The 22,096-nt window shown below is 45.3% G+C and overlaps 2 protein-coding genes and 1 pseudogene across 5 annotated transcripts in view; 1 reads left to right on the forward strand and 2 right to left on the reverse strand.

Moving 5' to 3' along the window:
• Positions 1-430: 430 nt before the first annotated feature.
• Positions 431-847, reverse strand: KCNE5 (potassium voltage-gated channel subfamily E regulatory subunit 5). Its single transcript, XM_062182917.1, has one exon. It carries the CDS (start codon positions 845-847, stop codon positions 431-433), a length of 417 nt encoding a protein of 138 aa, XP_062038901.1.
• Positions 848-8,471: 7,624 nt separating this feature from the next.
• On the forward strand, positions 8,472-8,974 carry LOC133752598 (peptidyl-prolyl cis-trans isomerase A-like; annotated as a pseudogene).
• Positions 8,975-18,660: 9,686 nt separating this feature from the next.
• ACSL4 (acyl-CoA synthetase long chain family member 4) overlaps positions 18,661-22,096 on the reverse strand; it is an 89,448-nt gene continuing 86,012 nt past the window's right edge. For all 4 annotated transcript variants that reach the window (XM_062183860.1, XM_062183859.1, XM_062183861.1 and 1 more), the window contains one exon: positions 18,661-21,599. In XM_062183860.1, the coding sequence (XP_062039844.1) occupies positions 21,442-21,599 (158 nt within the window). In that variant the 3' untranslated portion in view covers positions 18,661-21,441. The remainder of the gene's footprint in view (positions 21,600-22,096) is intronic.

The raw sequence follows: 22,096 nt of genomic DNA on the forward strand, positions 1-22,096 counted from the left end.
CCCGCTGGCTCTGCAGAGAGAGCAGTCTCTGGCAGCCCCGGAGCAGCTGCCAGTTAGACGGCCCAGAGTTTTGACGGGACTTCATTGCTTCAGTTGAACGCCAAGTGTTGGACGTGTCGGATTCAGTTCCCAGAGGGCTGGAGCGTGATGTTGGAGCTGTCTGAAGACAAGAGAGCAGAGGCAGTTTAGTGCAAGCTGCATGTGCCCAGTGGGGGTGGAGGCGTGAGAGGAGAGAAGGGTGAAAGCGGTCAGGAGTGGCTAGGTGGGGTGGTGTTCTCCTTCCAGGTCCTTCCAGACAAAGTCTCCTGGCCTCTTATTGTCTGGGCCTCAGGTGAGGCGGGCCCTGGAAGGGGAGGAATGGGCAGGCGTTGCGCTCAGGGAGAAGCAAAGAGATGAGGCATGCGCGAACGAGCAAGCTAGGGTAGTGGTGCTAGACCCGCTCGGCACCCTGGGCGAGAGCAGGCAGCCCCGCGGAGGAGAGCTGGCGGCAGCCCTCGGCCCGGGAGCCGGCGGCAGTCTCGGCGTCGGCGGCCGGGGCCCATTCGTGCTCAGCGCAGGTCTGGGACAGCTCATCCTTGGCCTCGACGAGCTTGCGGGAGCGGGTGTAGGCCAAGATGAGGCCTCCGGCCAGGCAGGCGTAGAAAATCATGATGAGCAGGATGTAGAGATAGGCGTCATCGCCCTTGGCGCTGGTCACCTCGCGGCCCACGAAGGGGTCAGGCACAACCCCCATGCCCATGCTTGGGCCGGGGCCGGCGCCCAGGCCGCTGGCGTTGCCCTGGTGGTGCAGCTGGAGCAGCAGGTGACTCAGGAGGGTTTGCAGCCGTTGGCTCTCGCTGCAGTTCATGGCTGTCGGGGAGCGACACGGCGGCTCCAGGTCGGTGCTGACCTTTCCCCCTGGGCGAGGGGAAGGGAGCGGAGAAGAAGGCCGAGCGCGCTGACGGCGACGGCGGCGGCGGCGGCACTGGGCTCTGGAGCTGGCGCGCAGTGACAGGGGGCGCCGGCCGCCACCGCGTCCTTATCCCCTCACCCCCGCCCCTCCTCCCCTTCCCCACCACGCCCCCTCAGGCCCGCGGCCGCCTCTTCCCAGGCTCCGGCTGTCGGCGCTCCGGGAAAAGGGGACAGCTGGTGGGGCAGGAGGAGACTGGGAGGAGGTGAGACCGGGGGAGGGGCATGGGGGCGGGGGCGCGGAATGTGCGAGGCCCCAGGCAGCAGAGGCTTGCAGGGGCAGCTTGCTGGGGCCAAGCCGGGACCCTGGGCTACGGAAAAGAATTCCTTCCAAGGTTCTGGTGCTTTGGCTCTGCTACAGCATCTGGCCCCCTAAGGGGGGCCGCTCGAGTGCGACCACAGACGCCTTCCCTTCCGTTAGCTTTCCGGAAACATGGCAGCAGACTCCACTTGTGCTCTGTGGCAGTTACTCCCAGAGCTAAGGATCTTGCTTGGCCTATCTCTGTAGCCCTCAATACGCACATTCAGACCCCTCCCCCCAAGCCCCCATCCTCCAGCCCTGGTCCGAGGGGAGCATCTTACTCAGAAGATGGACAGGTCAAGTTCGGTGACTGAGTGCTCAGACATCTGGCTAGAATCCACACCCATTCCTGCTGATAGGACCACACTCCCTGGAAGTAGCCCCACCCTGACTCCTAGCCCACCGTTCAAGGGGCAGCATACATTAGCGTGTGTACCATGCGTGCCCTTGGTAAGCCATCTTCCCGGAAGTGAAAGCAAGTTCTTTCATGAAGAGGAGGGACATGAAAAAGGCCCTTTGACGACACTCTAGGTGTCTCAGGATCTGAAACGTGCCAGCTCTAGGGGATATGCTCACCACACTCCTGCTTAGATTGGCACACAGCTCTGTGCCCCTCCAAGGGCTTGGGAACCATCTAGATCCCGATTGCCTGTGCGGTGGCCTTTTTTCCCTTCTTGTCAGAGGCCATCTTTTTTTTTTTTAGGAGAATACAAGGCACTAAGACAAAGCTCATTCCAGACTGTTAAACCAGACACAGACACAGAGTTTTACAAAGCAAAAGGGTGAATCTTCAGGTAGTAAAGAAAAAAAAAGGAGATTGTACTGCTCAGATCTGGTCGGACATAGTCACTAAATAAGAATAGAAGGAAGGAGGGAAAAAGTATTATGACCTTACACATCCCTTGAAAACCAAGCTATCTGTTCCAGATCATTTAGTCCAGGGCCAATCAATATGTAGGTGCCAGGGTTGAAAAGAAAAGAATGCTTTCTGGTTCCTCCGCCCTGGTCATCCATTGTCCCTCCCACCCACAGGCCTCAGACACACTCCACCTGACCCTGACCACTGGCTACCTTCTAATCACCATGCCCAAGGACTCTCACCTCAGAGTGGCTCATGGGAAAATTGCTAAAGTGACTTGGCATGAGGAATGCCAGAGAACAGAGCTAGGGGATTTTTTCAAAGCCATGCTAACCCAAGGGATATGACTGTTGAACTAAAAGATTCCCTTTATCTGTTAAAACATGCCCAGAAATACCGGGTGTTTTTTTTTTCCCCAGGGGCAGGCTAGAGGAAGAAGCCCTTTCAGTATAACATATAAATACTCCTTTAAACTTCATTGTACTTTTCAACAGCCTTATAAGCTTGTAGGATTATTCCCTTTTTCAGAAGTGGGAACAGGTTCAGAGCAGTTAAGCAGCAGGACGTGAATGAAAAGGTTTGACCTTGTGCTCAATCCTTAGCCATTACTCTAGCCCTGTGACTAGTCCTTGCAGTGCCTCAGGAACCCTCTAGAGTCCAGACTTTCTGCCAAAACTGTTCCCTGTGAGTTTTCCAAAGACCTACTACAAGCCCAATTGAAGGGTCTCTGCTCAGTTTGCATCTTTGACCCGGAGGATGAATTTGATTCCAGAAACCACTCACTCCTTCCTGTAGCTGCTGTACCCTTGCTTCTCATGGCATTGTATTCTCAAGTTTCTCTGATTTTCTCTCTGACCCATCATTCTCTGTGTCCTTTGCTAGTTCCTCTTCTTTCCTCTATCCATTAACTGTTGGAATCCCTGAAGGGTCAATCCTCAGATATTCTCTCTTAATATCGATTTTCTTGGAAAATGTCTCCTTACATAGTTTTACCTACCCGGCATACATTTAGCTAAATCTGAATCTCTAGCTTCAGTTTTTCTTGGTAGAACTCTCAAATGCATCTGTTTCTTCCTTTCTGGCTTTATTGCCATGAGCTTAATCCAAACTCTCATTACCACAGGTCAAATATGCAAACTGAGAATCTCCTGGCAGATCTCCCTGCCTATAACTCAACCCACCATGCTATGATTAGAATAGTTCTCCTCCAACATCATTTCCGTCAAATCACCTCTATATTCTGAAACCCAGAGTTGCTCCTCATTGGTTCTCCCTTAGAGCCCAATTCTCTTTGATGGATCTTAAGTCCTTGCCACTAATAGACACCACCTTCTCTTTGAATTTGAAGAACAGCATGTTCCCAGAGTTCTTCAATGTTAAGCCTTTTTCCTCCCTCAAAGTTGACTGATTAAAGGAAGCCTTGCTCAGTATCCCTGTGACTCTGTACAATGCACTCCTCCTGGCTCTATGCTAACTCCGACTGCAGCATTCAGAGCAGAAATCTTGGACAACATGGAAAAGCACCAAGAAAAATGTGACTAATAGTGTACACAGATGCACACGCATACAGTCATTGTTTCATAGCCCATCTTTCTCACTTTTTTTTTTTTACAGGCAGAATTAGACAGTGAGAGAGAGACAGAGAGAAAGGTCTGTCTTCCGTTGGTTCACCCCCTAAATGGCCACTACGGCCAGCGCACTGCGCCAATCCAAAGCCAAGAGCCAGGTACTTCCTCCTGGTCTCCCTGCAGGTGCAGGGCCCAAGCACTTGGGCCATCCTCCACTGCCTTCCTGGGACACAGCAGAGAGTTGGACTGGAAGAGGAGCAACTGGGACAGAATCTGGCACCCCGACCGGGACCAGAACCCAGGGTGCCGGCACCGCAGGCGGAGGATTAGCCAAGTGAGCCTTGGCGCCGGCCAGCCATCTTTCTCACTTAACAACATTGTGATTTTTCTCATGTCATTTACTGTTTTTCCAGAACATCATTTTACTGTCTACACAGTACTCCAAACTATTAATCTGCCACAATGTATTTAAATTAGCCCATATTGCATGATTTCTCTTATTTCCAGGTTTTCACTATTAATAATATTGTAATGAACACATACAAGGACACTTCTAACCCCACTAAAAGAAATAATCACAGGACAGAAAGCAGAAGACTAATGTGGGAAGTGATAGATATGTAGAAGTGGGTGGAGACAGAAATGGAAATGGTCATTTTAAAATTTAAATAGGCACAAGTCTCAGAAAAAAACAACGGATGTGTGTAGGGGGATTCTGGCCTTTTTTTCACACCAGGGGCTGCTGGGTATCCTTTTAAATCCTAGTCCCAGGCCAGCCCTGAATGGCTGAGATGCCAACCCTTTTCCCTGACAGACTTAATGAAATAGCAATTTCATCAAACAAGGATTGGTCCTCATTCCTACCCTCCCTTCCATCCCCCACTCCCTCAGCTTCACACCTGCCCCCATACCTATCAAATAGTCTTCTCTTTATCCATCACCTAGAATTCACTTATTTCCTGAAAGGTAATCAAGTGTGTTGACAAAGGGAACTCATTTATAATCATGTGTTTGGACTTTCAGAAAGTCTGGAAAAATGTTCTGATCCCTGCCAAGATTCTTTCAAAAGGACAATTGAGGAGCCATGGACTAGGAAATGCTTTCGCCATTCCTTAAGGCTGTGAGTGCTTCCTGCCAATAGTGCAGCTCCATGGGAGTGCGTTGAACTGAACTAAGTTGAGTTTGGCTGGTTTCCAAAGGACAGGCACAGATGGTAAGCATCCAGGAGGCTGGCAATTGCCATAATGTGCCCCGAAGAAGGGGAGGGAAAAGAGTTTCATGAAGTACCAACTAGAGACTAAGGAATAATCATTCATTCATTTATTCATTCATTCATTCATTCAACAAATATTAATTTTATTGCATGTTACTTTCTTCAAGGCACTATGCTGGGTCTTAGGCACATCAGTGAGCAAGTCACATCTATGAACAATCTATGCCTTTATAACTCTTAGAGCTACTTCTTTGTGAACTAGGGACATGGAGCTGAGAGAGCAGTGGCAAGGAAGGCCAGCCTGGTTTGGAGAGAATTGTGACTCTGGATCTAAGCGCCAATCACTAGAGTCCTAAGACTTATTCAAAAAGAAGAAGACCCCAGGTGGTCTGAATCCATTGTTTGCTGCCATGTTGCAACCTTCCTTACCTGCTGTAGTAAGCGTCATCCTTAGGGTGTGGCCTGCCAGAAGTCCCCACCATAGATCTGTTCTCAAAAGATGAATGAGAATAAATGTGACAGTTCCTGGGTCCAATTTGGGCTTCTCGGTTGTTCCATGAGAATATGTACCATATTTAGGGGCACTTATAGTTTGATAAAGGGCTGGAGTGGGCCTCATGGTCTTCAAGTTTCTACTTTAGAGACTTCTTGGGGATCTCTTTTTTTTTTTTTTTTTTTTTGGACAGGCAGAGTGGATAGTGAGAGAGAGAGACAGAGAGAAAGGTCTTCCTTTTTGCTGTTGGTTCACCCTCCAATGGCCGCTGCGGCCGGCGCATCTCGCTGATCCAAAGCCAGGAGCCAGGTGCTTCTCCTGGTCTCCCATGCGGGTGCAGGGCCCAAGGACTCCACTGCCTTCCCGGGCCATAGCAGAGAGCTGGCCTGGAAGAGGGGCAACCGGGATAGAATCTGGCGCCCCAACCGGGACTAGAACCCGGTGTGCCGGCGCCGCAAGGAGGAGGATTAGCCTGTTAAGCCACGGCGCCGGCCTTGGGGATCTTATACTGAGATTATTCCACACCCAGGCCATACACTGGAGTATCAAATATTGTCCCCAGTCTCACTTATCAAGGGCTCAGCATGTGTCACACATATTATATACAATATATTCAATAGTCTCACAACAATCCTATGAGATGAGTAGAGGTGATATTAAAAATAGCTAACAGCAATGTATCTTGGGCACTGGTGAGCACTGTTGGCATCCAGAAGGCTGGTAATGCCATAATGGGTGCTAAAGGCAAGGAGGAAAGGCTTCAGGAAGCACCAGCTCCAGACTAAGAAGTAATTGTTCATTTACGAAGGGATGCATTGACACGCAATCGGAATAGATGCTGGCTGTGAAGAACCAGGATGGCCTTCTACAGCCACGTCATCACAGGCCAAGAAGAAGGGGCGCACAGACTCTAGAGCGTCCCATTTCCCAGAGGATGAAACCAAGATCTCAGTTCCTGAGGCATCATGGAGCGCTTGGGTCATTCTGGCCCCTCCTTGTCTCTCTGGATGCTTCTACTTGATCCCTGTGCTCATGGCAGGTACCTGAAAGCTCCCTTGCCTGCCAACCTGCCTAAAGCAACGATGTCTACTGCAGCCGCCATTCTTGCCCAGCAATTTAATAACATGTTATTCCTTGGCTCAAAATTCTTTTTTTTTTTTTGACAGGCAGAGTGGACAGTGTGAGAGAGAGACAGAGAGAAAGGTTTTCCTTTTTGCCATTGGTTCACCCTCCAATGGCCGCCGTGGCCAGCATACTGCGGCTGGCGCACCGCGCTGATCCGATGGCAGGAGCCAGGTGTTTCTCCTGGTCTCCCATGGGGTGCAGGGCCCAAGCACTTGGGCCATCCTCCACTGCACTCCCGGGCCACAGCAGAGAGCTGGCCTGGAAGAGGGGCAACGGGACAGAATCTGATTCCCTGACCGGGACTAGAACCCGGTGTGCCGGCGCCGCAAGGCAGAGGATTAGCCTAGTGAGCCGCAGCGCGAGCCTGGCTCAAAATTCTTGACTGGGTCCGCTGGACTGGCAAAGGATCACCTCAGTATGCCCTTCAAGACTCTTGGTGCTCTGCCTTTGATTTTCAACCATATTTCCAGTAGTAACTATCCCAGATGTCTTCAATGCCAGATACTCTGTATCCTAGATGAAGTCTCACTCTCCGTAGCAATTCATTAGCTACAGTACTGCTCCCATTACACCGATGAAGTGATGGCGGCCCAGAGAGGCTACATAACTTGCCCATAGTCATGAGCTCAGAGGTGACCAAGCTGAAACTTGAAGGGGCATCTCTATGATCACTTATCTAGCAGAGGCTAACAGTGATGGAAGTGCTTTTCAATGGCCTCCGCCATCCTTTTGAGTTGTGTTTACCTTATTTGTATCGTTCACCTTCCTTGGCACATAGTAAGTGCTCAGGAGATATTTACATTGATCTGTTTACATTGGGCTCCGTCTTCTTACAAAAAAGCTGTGCAAGTGTTTGAAAAACGATTTCGTTGCTTTAGGCAGGTTGGCAGGCAAGGGAGCTTTCAGGTACCTGCCATGAGCACAGGGATCAAGTAGAAGCATCCAGAGAGACAAGGGGGGCCCAGAATGACCCAAGCGCTCCATGATGCCTCAGGAACTGAGATCTTGGTTTCATCCTCTGGGAAATGGGACGCTCTAGAGTCTGTGCGCCCCTTCTTCTTGGCCTGTGATGACGTGGCTGTAGAAGGCCATCCTGGTTCTTCACAGCCAGCATCTATTCCGATTGCGTGTCAATGCATCCCTTCGTAAATGAACAATTACTTCTTAGTCTGGAGCTGGTGCTTCCTGAAGCCTTTCCTCCCCTCATTCAGGGCCTATTCTTTGTAGAGAATGTGGAACTTGTTGTTACATATTTTTCTCCCAAAATATTATATAAAATTTCAAATATACAGCACAGGTCAAAGAATTTTACTTTGTTACCACTTAGATTCTGCCACAAATATTTTCTTGTCCTGGCCTATCCATCACTCACCTGTCCATCGCTCCATCTATTACCTTTTTATGAACTTGCAGACATTAGGATACTTCACTCTTTTTTTAAAAGATTTATTTTATTTATTTGAAAGACAGAGTTACAGAGAGAGGTAGAAACAAAGAGAGAGGTCTTCCATCTGCCGGTTCACTCCCCAGATGGTCGCAACAGCCAGAGCTGTACCGATCCATAGCCAGGATCCAGGAGCTCCAAGGACTTGGGCCATCTTCCACTGCTTTCCCAGGCCACAGCAGAGAGCTGGATCGGAAGTGGAGCAGCCAGGTCTCGACCCGGCGCCCATACAGGATGCCACACTTCAGGCCAGTGCTTTAATCCGCTGCACCACAGCGCCGGCCCCAGGATACTTCACTCTTAAGCACTTTTCCCATACCTATCTTTCAGTTCAACATTTGCTGATTTTCTTTCTTTTGAAGTAAACTGTACATACAACGAGATGTATAAACATCCATTGTACATTTGAGGAGTCTTGATAAATGTATCCTCTACTAAGATATAGCCCGTGATTACCATTCAAGAAAGGGTCTTTGGTTTTGCAGACGCCATTGTCACCTGCAGCTGCTCGCCCTCGGCCATGGTCAACCCCACCCTGTCCTTTGGCATTGCCAGTACTGGGGAGCCTGTGGGCTTGAATCTCCTTCAAGCTATTTGCAGAGCAAGTTCTAAAGACAGCAGAAAACATCCATGCTCTGAGCATCAGAGACGAAGGACTCGGTTATAAGGGTTCCTGCTTTCACAGGATCATTCCAGGGTTTACGTGACAGGGCGGGCACTGGACACACCATAATGGCACTGGGGGCAAGTCCATCTATGGAGAGTAATTCGATGATGAGGACTTCATCCTGAAGCATACAGGTCCTGGCATCTTGGCCATGGCAAATACCAGACTCAACACAACCGGTTCCCAGGTTTCATCTGCACTGCCCAGCCTGAATGGTCAGATGGCAAGCACATGGTCTTTGGCAGAGTGAAAGGGACATGAGTATTGTGAAAGCCATGGAGAACTTTGGGTCTGAGAGTAGCAAGACCAGCAAGAAGATGAGCATTGCCTACTGCAGACAGCTCTCATCCATCTGATGTGTTTTATCTTAACCACCAGACCATTCCTTCTGTAGCTCAGGAGAGCACCCCTCCCTCCCATTTGCTTGTCATGTCCTTTAATTGTGCTGTCACTCCAGTTCCTTGGGTTCCATGTTTTCCTTACTGCCCCTCCAAATGTAGCAGGATTTCAGAAATAAAGATAAGATCATGAAATAAAAACTAAATAACAAGTTGTCCTTAAAAAAAGGAGGAAGTCATCTTGTTTCTTCCTAGGCAATCGTCTCGCATCACCCACGGAGGCAGCCAAGACACAGCCAGGAGCCAGGAGTTTCTTCCAGTCTCCCATGTGTGTGCAGGGCCCCAAGGATTTGGACCATCTTCTGCTGATTTTCCCAGGCCATTAGCAGGGAGCTGGATCAGAAGTGGAGCAGCCTGGACCTGAACTGGTTCCCACATGAGATGCCAGCGTCACAGGTGGCAACTTTACCTGCTATGTCACAATGCCAGCCGCTAGTTTGTAGTTTTATTACTTAAAACCTCCCTGTGTTTTGATGGTGGCCAAATGTGTAAAAGAAAACTCTGGACAGTTACTAAAATGTGAGTCAGTTCTATGTGACACTAGCTTTTACTGAAAGTTTATGTATAAGCACTGCGTTAACAATTCCATATGCATTGTCTCACTTAATCCTTAAGAACAACCCAGTGAGGTAGCTATAGTATCATTCCCACTCTACAGATGAGGAAACTGAGGGCCAGAGAGGTTAAGTAACTTGCCCAAAGTCATGGACCTCATTGGCAGCCAAGTTAGATTTCAACCAGGGTCCAAGATCCTTATTACCATCCTTCTATAATGCTGCTGCCTAATGTCCTTTGTGCAGACGCTAGCAGGAAAAGCACAAGGTTTCCCAGATGGAAGTCTCACCTAATCCCTTTATTTTATTGCTGAGGATGTTATATATTTCTGTTAGCCATCACAAAGCACACCAAACACCGGAGTAAGGAAAAGGGTTTATTGGTGAAAACCCAGCAGGCTGGAGGGGAGGGACGAAGAAGGATAAGAGAGAGAAGAGTAAGAGAGAAAGAGGAGAGAGGAGGGGAGAGGGGGGAGTGAGAGAAAAGAGAAGCCAAGAGGGCAGGAGAGAAGAGCCAAGAGAGTGGAGCCAAGAGAGCACGTGTTCAGGAACAGGACCTTTGAAAACTTTGCCCGACGGTGGGCAGGGAAGCAGGAGCAGCGAATCCCATTAGGATGGGGGTGGAGCTTTACAACAGAGGTTGGGCCATGTGGCCACCTGACTTCCAGCAATGGCGGTGGGAGCTAGAGCTTGGGATGTAAATCAGGGTGTAGATCGTGCCATAGATAAAACTGCGCCAGTTTCCTAACAGAGGACATGCAGGTCCAGAGAGGAGATGGGCGTGCCTGAAGTCCCCAGTAAGTTAATGGCAGTCCCATCAGAATCCCAGCTTGCCTCCAAGTCAAGGAAACTTCCCACTGCACCGTGCAACCTCCTTCAGTACTTTGTGGAATTCAGATTTTATTGCTAGCTATTTAATGGGCCTGAAAACCACGCTGAGCTGTCTGAAAGAAGTGCAAGAATCTAAAAAGATGGGGGTAAGGTCATCCTTTTAGGCCAAGACATAAGGTCTGAAATGAGATTGTCAAATTTGTGTCAATTCCTGCCTAAACAGTATCTTGAAAAGGTTTCTCCCATGCACTCAGTGTTTTTGGGACACAGGACAAGGAAGGAAAACCATGTGGACACTTGGCTTGTCTGTGGGAAATGAGTAGGAAAGACAGTCCAGACTACACTTTCTCTTGGACTCCCACAGCCCCATCTGGTGGAGACTTGTAGTTTTCATTCCTCGTCAATGTTTTGTAACTCTAATGCTTCTTTCCCCTTTCCGTGTCGTGCCCTGCCTTAGGCACTGGGCATCCAGATGATACTTGCTTCCTACAGGGACTGGGCTCCAGCTGTCACGGAGCTAACATCCTGGGGGTTTGGGGGTGGGCAGAGAACGTTACCCAGACCACTGCAACAAGCTGTGACAAAGGCACAGTTAAAACTAAATAGTTGGGGCAGGCATTGTGACTCAGTGGCTTAAACTGCCACCTGTGATGCCAGCACAGTAACGGGTTCCTGTCTTGGCTGTTCCACTTCTGCTAGAGCTCCCTGCTAATGGCCTCTGAAAAGCAGCAGAACACGGCCCAAGGCCTTGGGCCCCTGCACCCAGGTGGGAGACCCGGAAGAAGCTCCTGGCTCCTGGCTTCAGCCTGGCCCAGCCCCGACTGTTGCAGCCATTTGGGGAGTGAACCAGCCGATGGAAGGTCTCTCTGTCTCTCCCTCTTTCTCTCTGTAACTCTTTGAAATAAATTAAATAAATATTTTTTTAAAAAAAGAAAGAAGTAAACAGTCAAGCTTAAGAACAACAGCTCTAGCCTCACACTAACCTGTTTTACAGTGCTGGCTTGGCCACCTATCAGCCGTGTTATCTTAAAGAGTCTCCCAATCTCTACTTTCCTCATCTGCAAAATGGACATAATGATCAAAGTGCTTAGCATAGGATTTTGTGGAAAGGATTAAGATAATGCTTGTGAAGTGCCTGGAACACCTTTTTTTAATTTATCTTTTATTTATTTGAGAGAGAGTGAGGTCTTCCATCTGCTGGTGCACTCCCCAGATCGCTACAACAATCGGGGCTGGGCCAGGCCGAAGCCAGGAGCCAGGAGCTTCCGCTGGATCTCCCACATAATGCAGAGGCCCAAGCACTTGGGGCCATCCTCCACTGCTTTCCCAGGCCATTAGCAGGGACCGGCAACCATACAGGATGCTGGCATCGCAAGCTCCAGCCTTACCAGTTACGCCACAACGCCAGCCCCCTGGAACACTTTTTAAGAGATTGATTTATTTTATTTGAAAGGCAGAGTGACAGAGAGAGAATCTTCGATCTTCTGGCTCACTCCGCAAATGCTCCCAGCAGCTTGACCGGGCTGAAACCAGGAGCCAAGAACTCCATGCAGGTCTCCTACATGAGTGACAGGGACTCAAATACTTGGCCCATCATCTGCTGCTTTCCCAGGTGCAATTTGCAGGACGCTAGATTAGAAGGGGAGCAGCCGGGACTGGACCAGTGCTCCAATATGGCATGCTGGTGTTGCAGGCGATGGCCTAACCCAGTGTGCCATATGGCAGCCTCCTTGAAAATATTTAATGCATTGGGGCTGGTGCTATGGTGCAGCGGGTTAAAGCCCTGGCCTGAAGCATGGCATCCCATATGGGCGCCGGTTCAAGACCTGGCTGCCCCACTTCCGATCCAGCTCTCTGCTATGGCCTCGGAAAATAGTAGAAGATGCCCCAAGTCCTTGGGCCCCTGCACCCGCATAGGAGACCCGGAAGAAGCTCCTGGCTCCTGGCTCTGGATCGGCGCAGCTCTGGCTATTATGGCCTGTTGGGGAGTGAACCAAAGTATGGAAGACCTCTCTCTCTCTCTCTCTCTCTCTCTCTGCCTCTCAATAAATAAATAAATCTTTAAAAGAAAATATTTATTGCATCAACTGTGGGTGTCATTTTATGATGAACAAGAAGCATGCGGTGCTGTGAGAACCAGAGAGAGGGGGATTTACCTCAATCTCAGCTCAGGAAAGAGTTCCCTGAGCGTGTGACGCCGGAGAGGAAGTTTGAGTAGGAAATAGCCACTCAGATCCTTCCTCTAAGTGGAAAGCATGACTTCTAACATTAGGGGAGAACAACAGAGTTCCCTGCCCCCCACCCCCACATCAGGAGGGATGGTAGAGCATTGTGACAAGTAAACATTTGGTTCAAAGACTGAAAGTTACAGGCACCTGAAAGTCCTTAGGCAGACAGGAAGTTAGGTGTGGCCAAAACAGCTGAAACAAATGCCAGGAAGATTGTAACTCAGCTAGTGGGGGGGCGGGGGCGGGCATGAGACCTGTGCTAGCAAAGAAATAGCTTGCTATAAACTGCCCCAGGTGTGCTGGTCCCCGAGGCCGGCAGTCTTGCAAGATCATTAATAAAGCTTTGCTTTCACTGCACTTCCTGAGTCTCAGCCCATTCTCTTGAGTGGAGAGGCGAGGCTGTTTGTCACAAGCATCCTTTGGCTTTCATGACGGCTTTCAAATTAGAAATGATAAGGGACAATTTGGGAATGACTGGATTCAGACCTCAGACCCTGTAAGAAATTGTCCCCATGGTGGGTAGACAGAGCTTGACTTGAAATTAGGTGCCAAGCGACAAGTGAAGACTGGTTGTGCCAACTACCATTTGTTTAATTTTGACTTTGTTCTTGGGCAATAATGCCTCAGTGACTCTTTGTTCAACCCGCATTATGTTAAATTGGCATGATGGGGCCTGATCATTTCCCCCTGCCTCAAAGCATGAGCAGTTCTGGGACCTTCAGCTGCTCTAAAACTGTGCCTGGCACACACCATGACCTTATGTGGCTCTGTTCATATTGTTCCTCTCCCCTCTACACCCTTAACCCTTCTCATTAATGCAAATCATACTTATCCTTTAAAGACCTAGATTTCTTCATTCATTCAGTAAATATTTTCTGGGCACATACCATGTGCCAGGCACAGGCAACACAAGTCCACAAGACAGAAACAATGTCTACTTTCACACAGCCGGCGCTGTAGTGTAGCAGGTAAAGCCACCACCTGCAGTGCTGGCATCCCGTATGGGCGCCAGTTCTAGTCCCAGCTGCTCCACTTCCGATCTAGCTCTCTGCTATGGCCTGGGAAAGCAGTGGAAGAAGGCCCAAATGCTTGGGCCCTTGCACTCCCAAGAAGACTGGAGACCCAGAAGAAGCTCCTGGCTCCTGGCTTTGGATTGGCACAGCCCTGGCTGTTTTGGCCAATTGGGGAGTGAACCAGCAGATGGAAGACCTCTCTCTCCCTCCCTCCCTCTCTCTCTTTGTGTGTGTGTGTGTAACTCTGACTTTCAAATAAATCTTAACACAAAAAACTACTGTTTATACCATAAGCAAAAAGGAAGAATTCACAAGCAACGTGAGACCAGGGAACCTCTTGAAGAAAAAGCAAGACTCCTGCTGAAATGAAATAGAAAATTCCACATTCTTTCCTTCACTTGGACACCCTAAGAAAGGTTAATTCTGTCCCAATCATGAGTCCTGATGCGTAATAAAAATGCAGATCTGCATTAATAGAAGGTGGCAGGGGTGGGGGAAGGCATATTTGACAGAGTTCAGCACCTGTCTCTCCATCACTCCCTCAAGCACCTCAAGCAGTCATTGTCTGGGAAGGAAGTCCTCTTTTTCTGGCCCTGCCCTTCCCCCACTCTTCGGGAGCCACATTGTTATTTTCCAATGTTGATACAAGCTGTTCACCATTCCAAATTGAATGAAATGCTTGCTTGGAGTGTCCTTCCTTAAAGAAATGTTTAAGACAGAGCTTCAATGAGAAAGGCATGTAAGTGCTGTTGGCCATAAAGAAAGCATGTCAATGTGTCTGTAACATATTTGTGTGTGTGTAATCTGATTGAGCTTCTTATTAACTCCATGGGCCAGCAAAGAGCTAGGCACAAAAATAAATACCTGACACCAAAAGCATTGTTTATAGATTTCTGCCCCTGAAGTCACTCTGGAGGGCAAAATGACTGAGTGAATTTTTAACACCTTCTCTCTTCTTGTCCCTTTTCCTTTGTTCATAGGAATCTCTTGGTGGTTTTGTCAGATTGATTTGTTACAATCACAAGGCAAAAAAAAAATGAATGGGGAAAAGTTGATGTTTAGTACTTCCAAGTGTCCCATCCGCCATTAGAGCCCATTTCTGGTTCTCCGTACCCTTAGGAGCACCTTCCAAGAAACATCCTGGTTCTATATACCTCATCCTCTCAGAATCTCTTAGTCGTTCCAGTGCCAAAGGAAATAGCTAACCTGCCAAAGGCAAAGGAAAAAAAAATCAATCCTATACAAACAAGGTAGGGGATGCAACAGTTAACTGGGAGTATCCGTCCTGGGTAATCTGAAAAGACCACAGCTTCCTCTGTTAACTCTCTTGTGGCTTGGTCCTAAACAGCGAGGCTAATGAAGGAATCTAGAGACCTGGTAGGAAGGCCACCATTGGCCACAGAGAGAAGATGAATCATGGACCCTGTTTTTTGCTTTTTGTTGTTACTATTGTCAACCTTTCCAATGTGATTCCTAGGTGAATCCAGGGTGAAGAAGTGCTGCCAGAGAAGAGCTTAACATACTGGAAAACACAAAAGTGAAACAGAATGGAAGGTTTCTGCTGGAGAAAGGTAAGGTAGAATGTTTAATGATAATGGGATGATACTTTTAATAGAGAGGAAATTCTTGATTCTTTTTTAAAAAGATTTATCTGAGAAATAGAGTTAGACAGAGGCAGAGAGAAACATCTCCCATCTGTTGGTTCACTCCCCAAATGGCCAAAATGGCTAGAGCTGCGCCAATCAAAGCCAGGAGCCAGGAGCTTCTCCCGGGTCTCCCACGTGGGTGCAGGGGCCCAAGCACCTGGGCAATCCTCTACTGCTTTCCCAGGCCATAGCAGAGAACTGCATCGGAAGAGGAGCAGCCGGGACCCGAACCGGCGCCCATATGGGATGCTGGGACTGCAGGCAGAGGCTTAGACTACTACTCCACAACATTGGCCCCCGGAAATTTTCAATTCTACACCCAATAAAATGATCAATTAAGGTTTCAAATGTACCTCTACTTGTAGGATGTGCTCCAACAACAAAAAGTAAGTTAAATTTAAGAAGACATGGAATTCAGCAAATAAAAGTCCATTACCTATTAAAGCTGAAGGGAAATCCCAAGGTAATGGCCTTGCATCATGGGAAAAGAGGGCATGATCTAGATTGGAGTAGGTTGCAAAGTTATCAGAGAGACTGCCACATGAGTATGTTAGAATTCTTGTGATCTACAAGTCTTGAGAGGAGATTTAGACAATTAGTAGAAAGTCTGGGGTTGAGTTAGTGATAAGTACACAGAAAACCAAGCAAATGGAAGAAAGACAGTTACTAGCTTCAAGAAGTTGAAAGGAAAATTAACCCTAGTTTTCAGCTTTAAGTAACTTAGTTATTATAATACAAAGACTTACTGATCTAACTATGCATGTATACTGGGTGGATGGAAAGTGTGCCTGTTTGTAGTAAAAGGACAATGTGTAGTGACAATATCAAGAGACAATAATACAAAGCATGTTATTTAGATATAAGATAGTAAGTATCAACAGTCAACTAAGTGTTGAGAGTGGCTGTCTCCGAGGTAGAGCAAATGGAAAACAGGGTAGGGGATAGCTGTCTTCCATAGACTTCATAGAATAACTCACTTGAAACCTGTGCTTTTCAAACTGTGGCTTGCAATCTATATAGAGTTGTGCTGTCCAATGTGGATATAAAATTTAAAAATGCAATTCCTCTATCACACTAGCCACATTGCAAGTGTTCAAAAGTAACATGTGTTAGTGGCTTTTGTAATGGAGAACAGAGATACAGAACATTTTCAACTTTACAGAAAATTCTATTGGACATTCATATTTCACAGGTTCATCAAATCAACTTAGCAGATGACAGCCAGCAGTTAAATAAATGAAACAGAAAATCAGTGTCAGGGCCAGTGTTGCAGTGCAGCAGGGTTTTAAGAAGCTGCCACTTGCAACACCGGCATCCCATATTGGAGTGCCTGTTGGGAGTCCCGGCTGCTCTGCTTTTGATCCAGCTCCCTGCTAATGAGCCTGGGAAATCAGCAGAAGCTGGCCCAAGTACTTGGGCCCCTGACATCCACCTGGGAAATCTGTATTGAGTTCTGGGCTCCTGGCTTTGGATTGGCTCAGTCCTGGCTGTTGTGGGCATTTGAGGAGTGAACTGGAAGACCTCTCTCTCTCCGCCTTTCAAATAAATAAATCTTAAAAAAAAAAACAAAACATAAGGAAGTCAACCAGGAAAATTTTGAAGACAAATCAGGTTTGCCGTAATAGTATTTTTCAAAAAAACATCTTCATAAAATACTGTTACACACACACACACACACAATGCATGTATGCAGTCTGTGGATAACAAAAACCGGAGGGGGTCAGACACCTTAGGAAGTAGTAGAATCCTCACTTTTGCAGTAGCATCATCCACAGCCTCATACCCCTGTGGGAAACTTGGGACCTACAGCATCATTTAAAATTAGCTTGGGACAGCCATGTCAGAAACTGAAGCTAGATGTGATCAACCTTAGGGACTATCACATTCCCCATTTCTCCTGTCATTCATCATTCCCTTTTTACAAAGGACATCTTTTTTGGTCACTGGCTTTATTTAATAGGAAGAAGAGACTAAGGCTAAGAGGATGTTGAGAGATTTGCCCACCAATACAAATTTAGTGATACAAGGAGTCCAGGTTTGGGCCTCTAAATCCAGAACTCTTTCTACTACATCTTCAGGAGTATGAAATCAATCCTTACATGGGTGGGGAATGTCGGGCCTGTGAACTCTGTAAGGCCTGTGAAATCATTTGGTCTGGCCCTGACAAAGCAACTGCAGGTGGAACTCAAAATGCAGTAAATGTATAGCAGGCTAATTTTTCAGTTGATCATTTTGTATGGCCCACGAATGGATGTTATAAATATCCAAATGGCCCTTGGCAGATAAAAGGTTCCTGTGCTTTAAGGCTTTGAGTGTGCTAGTAATACTTCATAAATAACTGGACTGATGAATACTTTTAGATACAATAATGTTAATTACTATAATACCTAACATCAGGTATTGTTCCAAACACTTTACATGACTGACTCTAACCTTCACAACAACACCGATAGATCTATCAAACCCATTTTCCCAGAGAGAGAAATGCAGCTGCAAGAAATTAATTAACTTGCACAAAGTCACACAAGTGAGTGGCAAAAACAGAAAGCACACTCAGGCAATCTGATTCCAGAACTCTTAATATCATTTTATGTGCACCCTTGTATCACACAGATACATTAATTTCCCTAAATATCAATTAGCCTAAAAGTAATGGATATCCTTTATTACCACCTAATAATTCACACAACGTAACTATGTTTTGTCCTGCAACATCTGTACTCCAAAAGCATTATACTGTTAACTGTACCCATGTCACACACAACTTTGGGGTCAAATGCTCTGAACTAATGGATCAGACTTTTTTAAGCCAGGTTACCTGCTCTAATGGATTCAATAGGACTTGGCTCCCAAACTCATGCAGACATTTGAAACTCAGTGTTCCATTACCATTTAACAGATTAATGCTAATTGCTTAGGAAGGAAGCTCGATCCAATTACCGCAGGGCCAGTGATTGGATCAGATTAGGTTGCTGGGGAAGAGCCCATGATTGAATCCTGACCGCCTTGTGAGGACAGACTACATGGAGGGACTAAGAGTGCACTCCCTGTGTCTCTTTGTTTCCTGGCTCATCATGTGATCTTTTCTCCACACATGTTCCCCAATCATTAGCCTCCACCAGATGTCAGGCTAATGGGACTGCCACACAACCTTGAACTGTGAACCTCATAATGTCAACGGAAATGAATGTTTTCCTTCCCAGTAAGTTCCTCTTGGGTATTTTAGTTAAAATAATGAAAAGTTGACTAATATACCTGCTTAATGTAATTTTGTAAACCTAGAGATGAGAACTTTAATAGTTGTGTGTTTAAAAGTTTGGTTAATAATCTTCAAGCTTATAGATTTTATCTCGACACATAATTAAGCACAAATTGGCTTGATAACATGGGTGGATTTATTTAAGATTTGAGTGCAAACTTAAAAACAAGAACAAACAAAGCTTTTCATCAAGAATAAACACAAAATCTAAATAACAATCCTGCAATCGTGCATTTTAACAGAAAGTACAAATATGAATACATTATAATTGGTAACTACATTTAAAAACTAAAATACTTCTCTCCAAATCCAAAACATCACAGACTCTTTAACCTGTTCTCATCTTGTTACCTTAGAAACATTTGTCATATGCTATGAGGAAAATATAGGCGAGGATTGCTAATCAGTCTCTATCATCAAAGAAACATTACTGTCTCCTTTCCTTCTGACTCTTGGAATCATTTATCCATATTTCCATATTTCCATTCTGAATAACCATACAATTATTCCTCTACTACAGAAAAAAAAGAATGAATACAAATATCAAAGAGGCAGGATACTTTATGTCATTAAAACATGTCATAAGTGCTTGACTCAGAAATGTACATACTTGTAGTAAATTTTTTAAGTACAACTTTGATGGCTGACATGTAGTAACTGTGAACAATTTAAACAGGTATAAAAATGTGAGATCAAAATCTTTAGATTCCAATACTTAAAAAGTCACCATGAATATGGAAAGATTTCTGTTTACACAAACATGTATATTTTTAGATGAAAAATCAGGGGGTAGTGGCATCTCCCTGGTCCCGTAACAATATTTGGATTTTCACAAAGAATTAGCAGCACCCAACCTTAAGTATGAATTACGTGTTTCCAAAGGACCTATACAACACATTAGTTGGCAGTGTTCCAGCTTTCGGGAGATGGGGGTGGGAAAGGGCTGCAAATATCTGAGATAAGAGTATGCATGCACTCACACATTTAAAATCACCATTCCCAATGGGGGCAAAGGTCACATACTGGAAAAGTGTAAGAAAATCATCCTTAAAGGAGTGACAGTGGGCCAGAAACAGTAGAAGCTGAATAGTAGCCTACTGGACAAAAATCATTTATCACTCTTCCAAGGTCAGGTGGGAAGAATGAGAACACTCACCTGTAACTTCAGGAAAAACATGCCTAGGATTTTGCTTTATAGAACACTGAACCAAAAGAAATTTTTAGAAAAAACCTTCGTCCTTGTTTATAATACCAGATTATTTTTTCCTTATTACCACCATATACATAATATTTAAATATTTTCTTTATAAATACTTTAGAGAAAAAATTCATTTTGTTACAGTGGTGGCCCACATCTGTACAAAGCAATGTAAGCAACAATATGTGTTTGTGTATACACACACACAGACACACATACACACATATGCTTATATATAAAACGATTAAGAAAAAGTGCAAAGAATGACAGTATTAAGAAGTTTTGCTTTCAACAGTTAACTATGGTTTGAGTGTGAATATCTACCAGGGACCTATGATCCCAGATTTTAATTAAAGATTCAAAAAGAAACCCACACTCCAAGTTCCAACACAAATATCAGTCCCTTTTCAAGTAACTCTGCCCTTCTCCCAAATCTAGCATTTCCAGTTTCTAAACTCTTCACAAACAACGACAACAAAAAAGTGGTAACAGTGTTTTCTTCCCTTTAACCTCCCTGAAGTCATCCAAGTTAATTAATCACCCGTAGGTTTGAATAAGACTTCGGGGAAGTCATTTTTCATAACCCGCTTTGCTAAAATTAAAGCAAAATCAAAGACTTTCTGAAATGCAAACTACTGATTAAGGATCGAATCAGCAATAGCAAACAGACCGTACATTACAGAGATAATTTAACACAAGTACATTTTAAAGGCAATCCCTGTTATCAAAGACAAATTGAGAGCCTAAATCTTCTCCAGGTTCAGTGCTGTGCAAGGGTCTTAATTCCAAATACTCACGATTTACCTTATGCAAAAGAAAAAAATGCTTCCTTAAATTTTTATCCTTTAAATTTATCATTGAACTTTTTATCATTTTTCTCTTGGTCTCAGTCTCTCATGTTGAACCAGAAACACAGAAAGGCAATTTTCAGCATTTTAAAAAGTGTACTTTCTTCTTAATTCATTCAGATAATTACAATTACTGGTTTTTGATCTCAAAGTTTCAAAAAGGCAGTTCAAGTTCCCTTCAAATACATTACTAGGTATTTTTGGTATGTACGTTTGTTTTATTCTTACTGTAGGCACTGTAATTATTCACAATATTACAATTATTCTATGTCTAGCCTATGCAACAATTATAATCATAAGATAATACCTTCTAAGGTATTATTTGGTTCTGTATATTATATTACGGTTGAGTTTTCCCTTCAAGATAAATGGTTGCAAGAGAATTTTAAAGCCCTGTAGCACTTCTGCTTTGAGTAGTGTTAACACATATATTTTTTTTCATGCTTGATATTTAAATTTCTCCTGAACTAGGAAGACAATAGATATTGGAAGTTGCAAATGTCTTCGAACTACATTCTACTTCAATTTGTTTTGTTCAACGTTGAATGTTTTTGAAAACAAGTATATCCTAGGCTAAGGTTTAAAAACAGAATTTCTGCTTTAAAAGTAATGACACAGCTAAAGGGAAATGATTTCTCAATTTCAGCTTAACTAGAACTATGAAAACTAAGGTAAAGTAGACTCAACGGCTATTTTCATCAGTTTTGGTTTTGTTTTTTTTTTTTAATTACTGTGTCTTTAGAATGACATAACCTGACATTCTAACAGATTGGACAAAGGCTTAAAATGCTAGCACTGAAAACCCACCAGACCACCTCTTAGGCAACTGTAAATAGGAGAACAGCTGTTTATTTGCCCCCATACATTCGCTCAATGTCTTTGAGGTAATGGTTCTTCAGTTCCTTCCTTTTCAGTTTGAAAGCATCAGTTACCAAACCAGTTTCAGGGGTCCATGGCTCTGGGCTTAAACGAACTTTGATTGGAATTTCAAATCGCTCCAATTTCACTGCAAGGAGGAGAGAGATGGGGAAAAGGGAGGACAAAGGGGAAAGAAGAGTGGAGAGTAGGGGAGGGGGAGAGAAAAACAATTAATAAAACATGAATTTTGCAGAACTGGCTTACGTGATACAGGATGAGGCAAACTATATTTAATTATATGCCACTTTATTAATGATACCACTACCTTATCATTTCACTATTTCTCAAAGTGTATATCTGTCATTTCAGTTGGACAGTTTTAATCTATGCAGTTTTTTATTCATACACACACACACACACATCAAGTGTATACTTCCTCTTCAGAGGTGTTTTATTTGTTGCTTCCTCTACCTATGACATTCTTCCCTAATATAGAGTAGTTGTATATCTCACTTTCTTACTTCATCCAGGCAGCTGCTCAAATGCCACCTCCTCGGAGGAGACTTCCTAGACTACCCCTAAACAAAGAGTACCTTTGTCTCTTCTATCCTCTTACACTTTGCTCTTCAAAGTGCTTACCACCAC

The sequence above is a fragment of the Lepus europaeus genome, chromosome X (assembly GCF_033115175.1).
Source record: "Lepus europaeus isolate LE1 chromosome X, mLepTim1.pri, whole genome shotgun sequence".
Classification (NCBI taxonomy): Eukaryota; Metazoa; Chordata; class Mammalia; order Lagomorpha; family Leporidae; genus Lepus; species Lepus europaeus.

What these genes read in the sequence shown, in the direction of transcription:
- KCNE5 (XM_062182917.1), bottom strand. Translation starts at nt 847, where the DNA reads ATGAACTGCAGCGAGAGCCAACGGCTGCAAACCCTCCTGAGTCACCTG.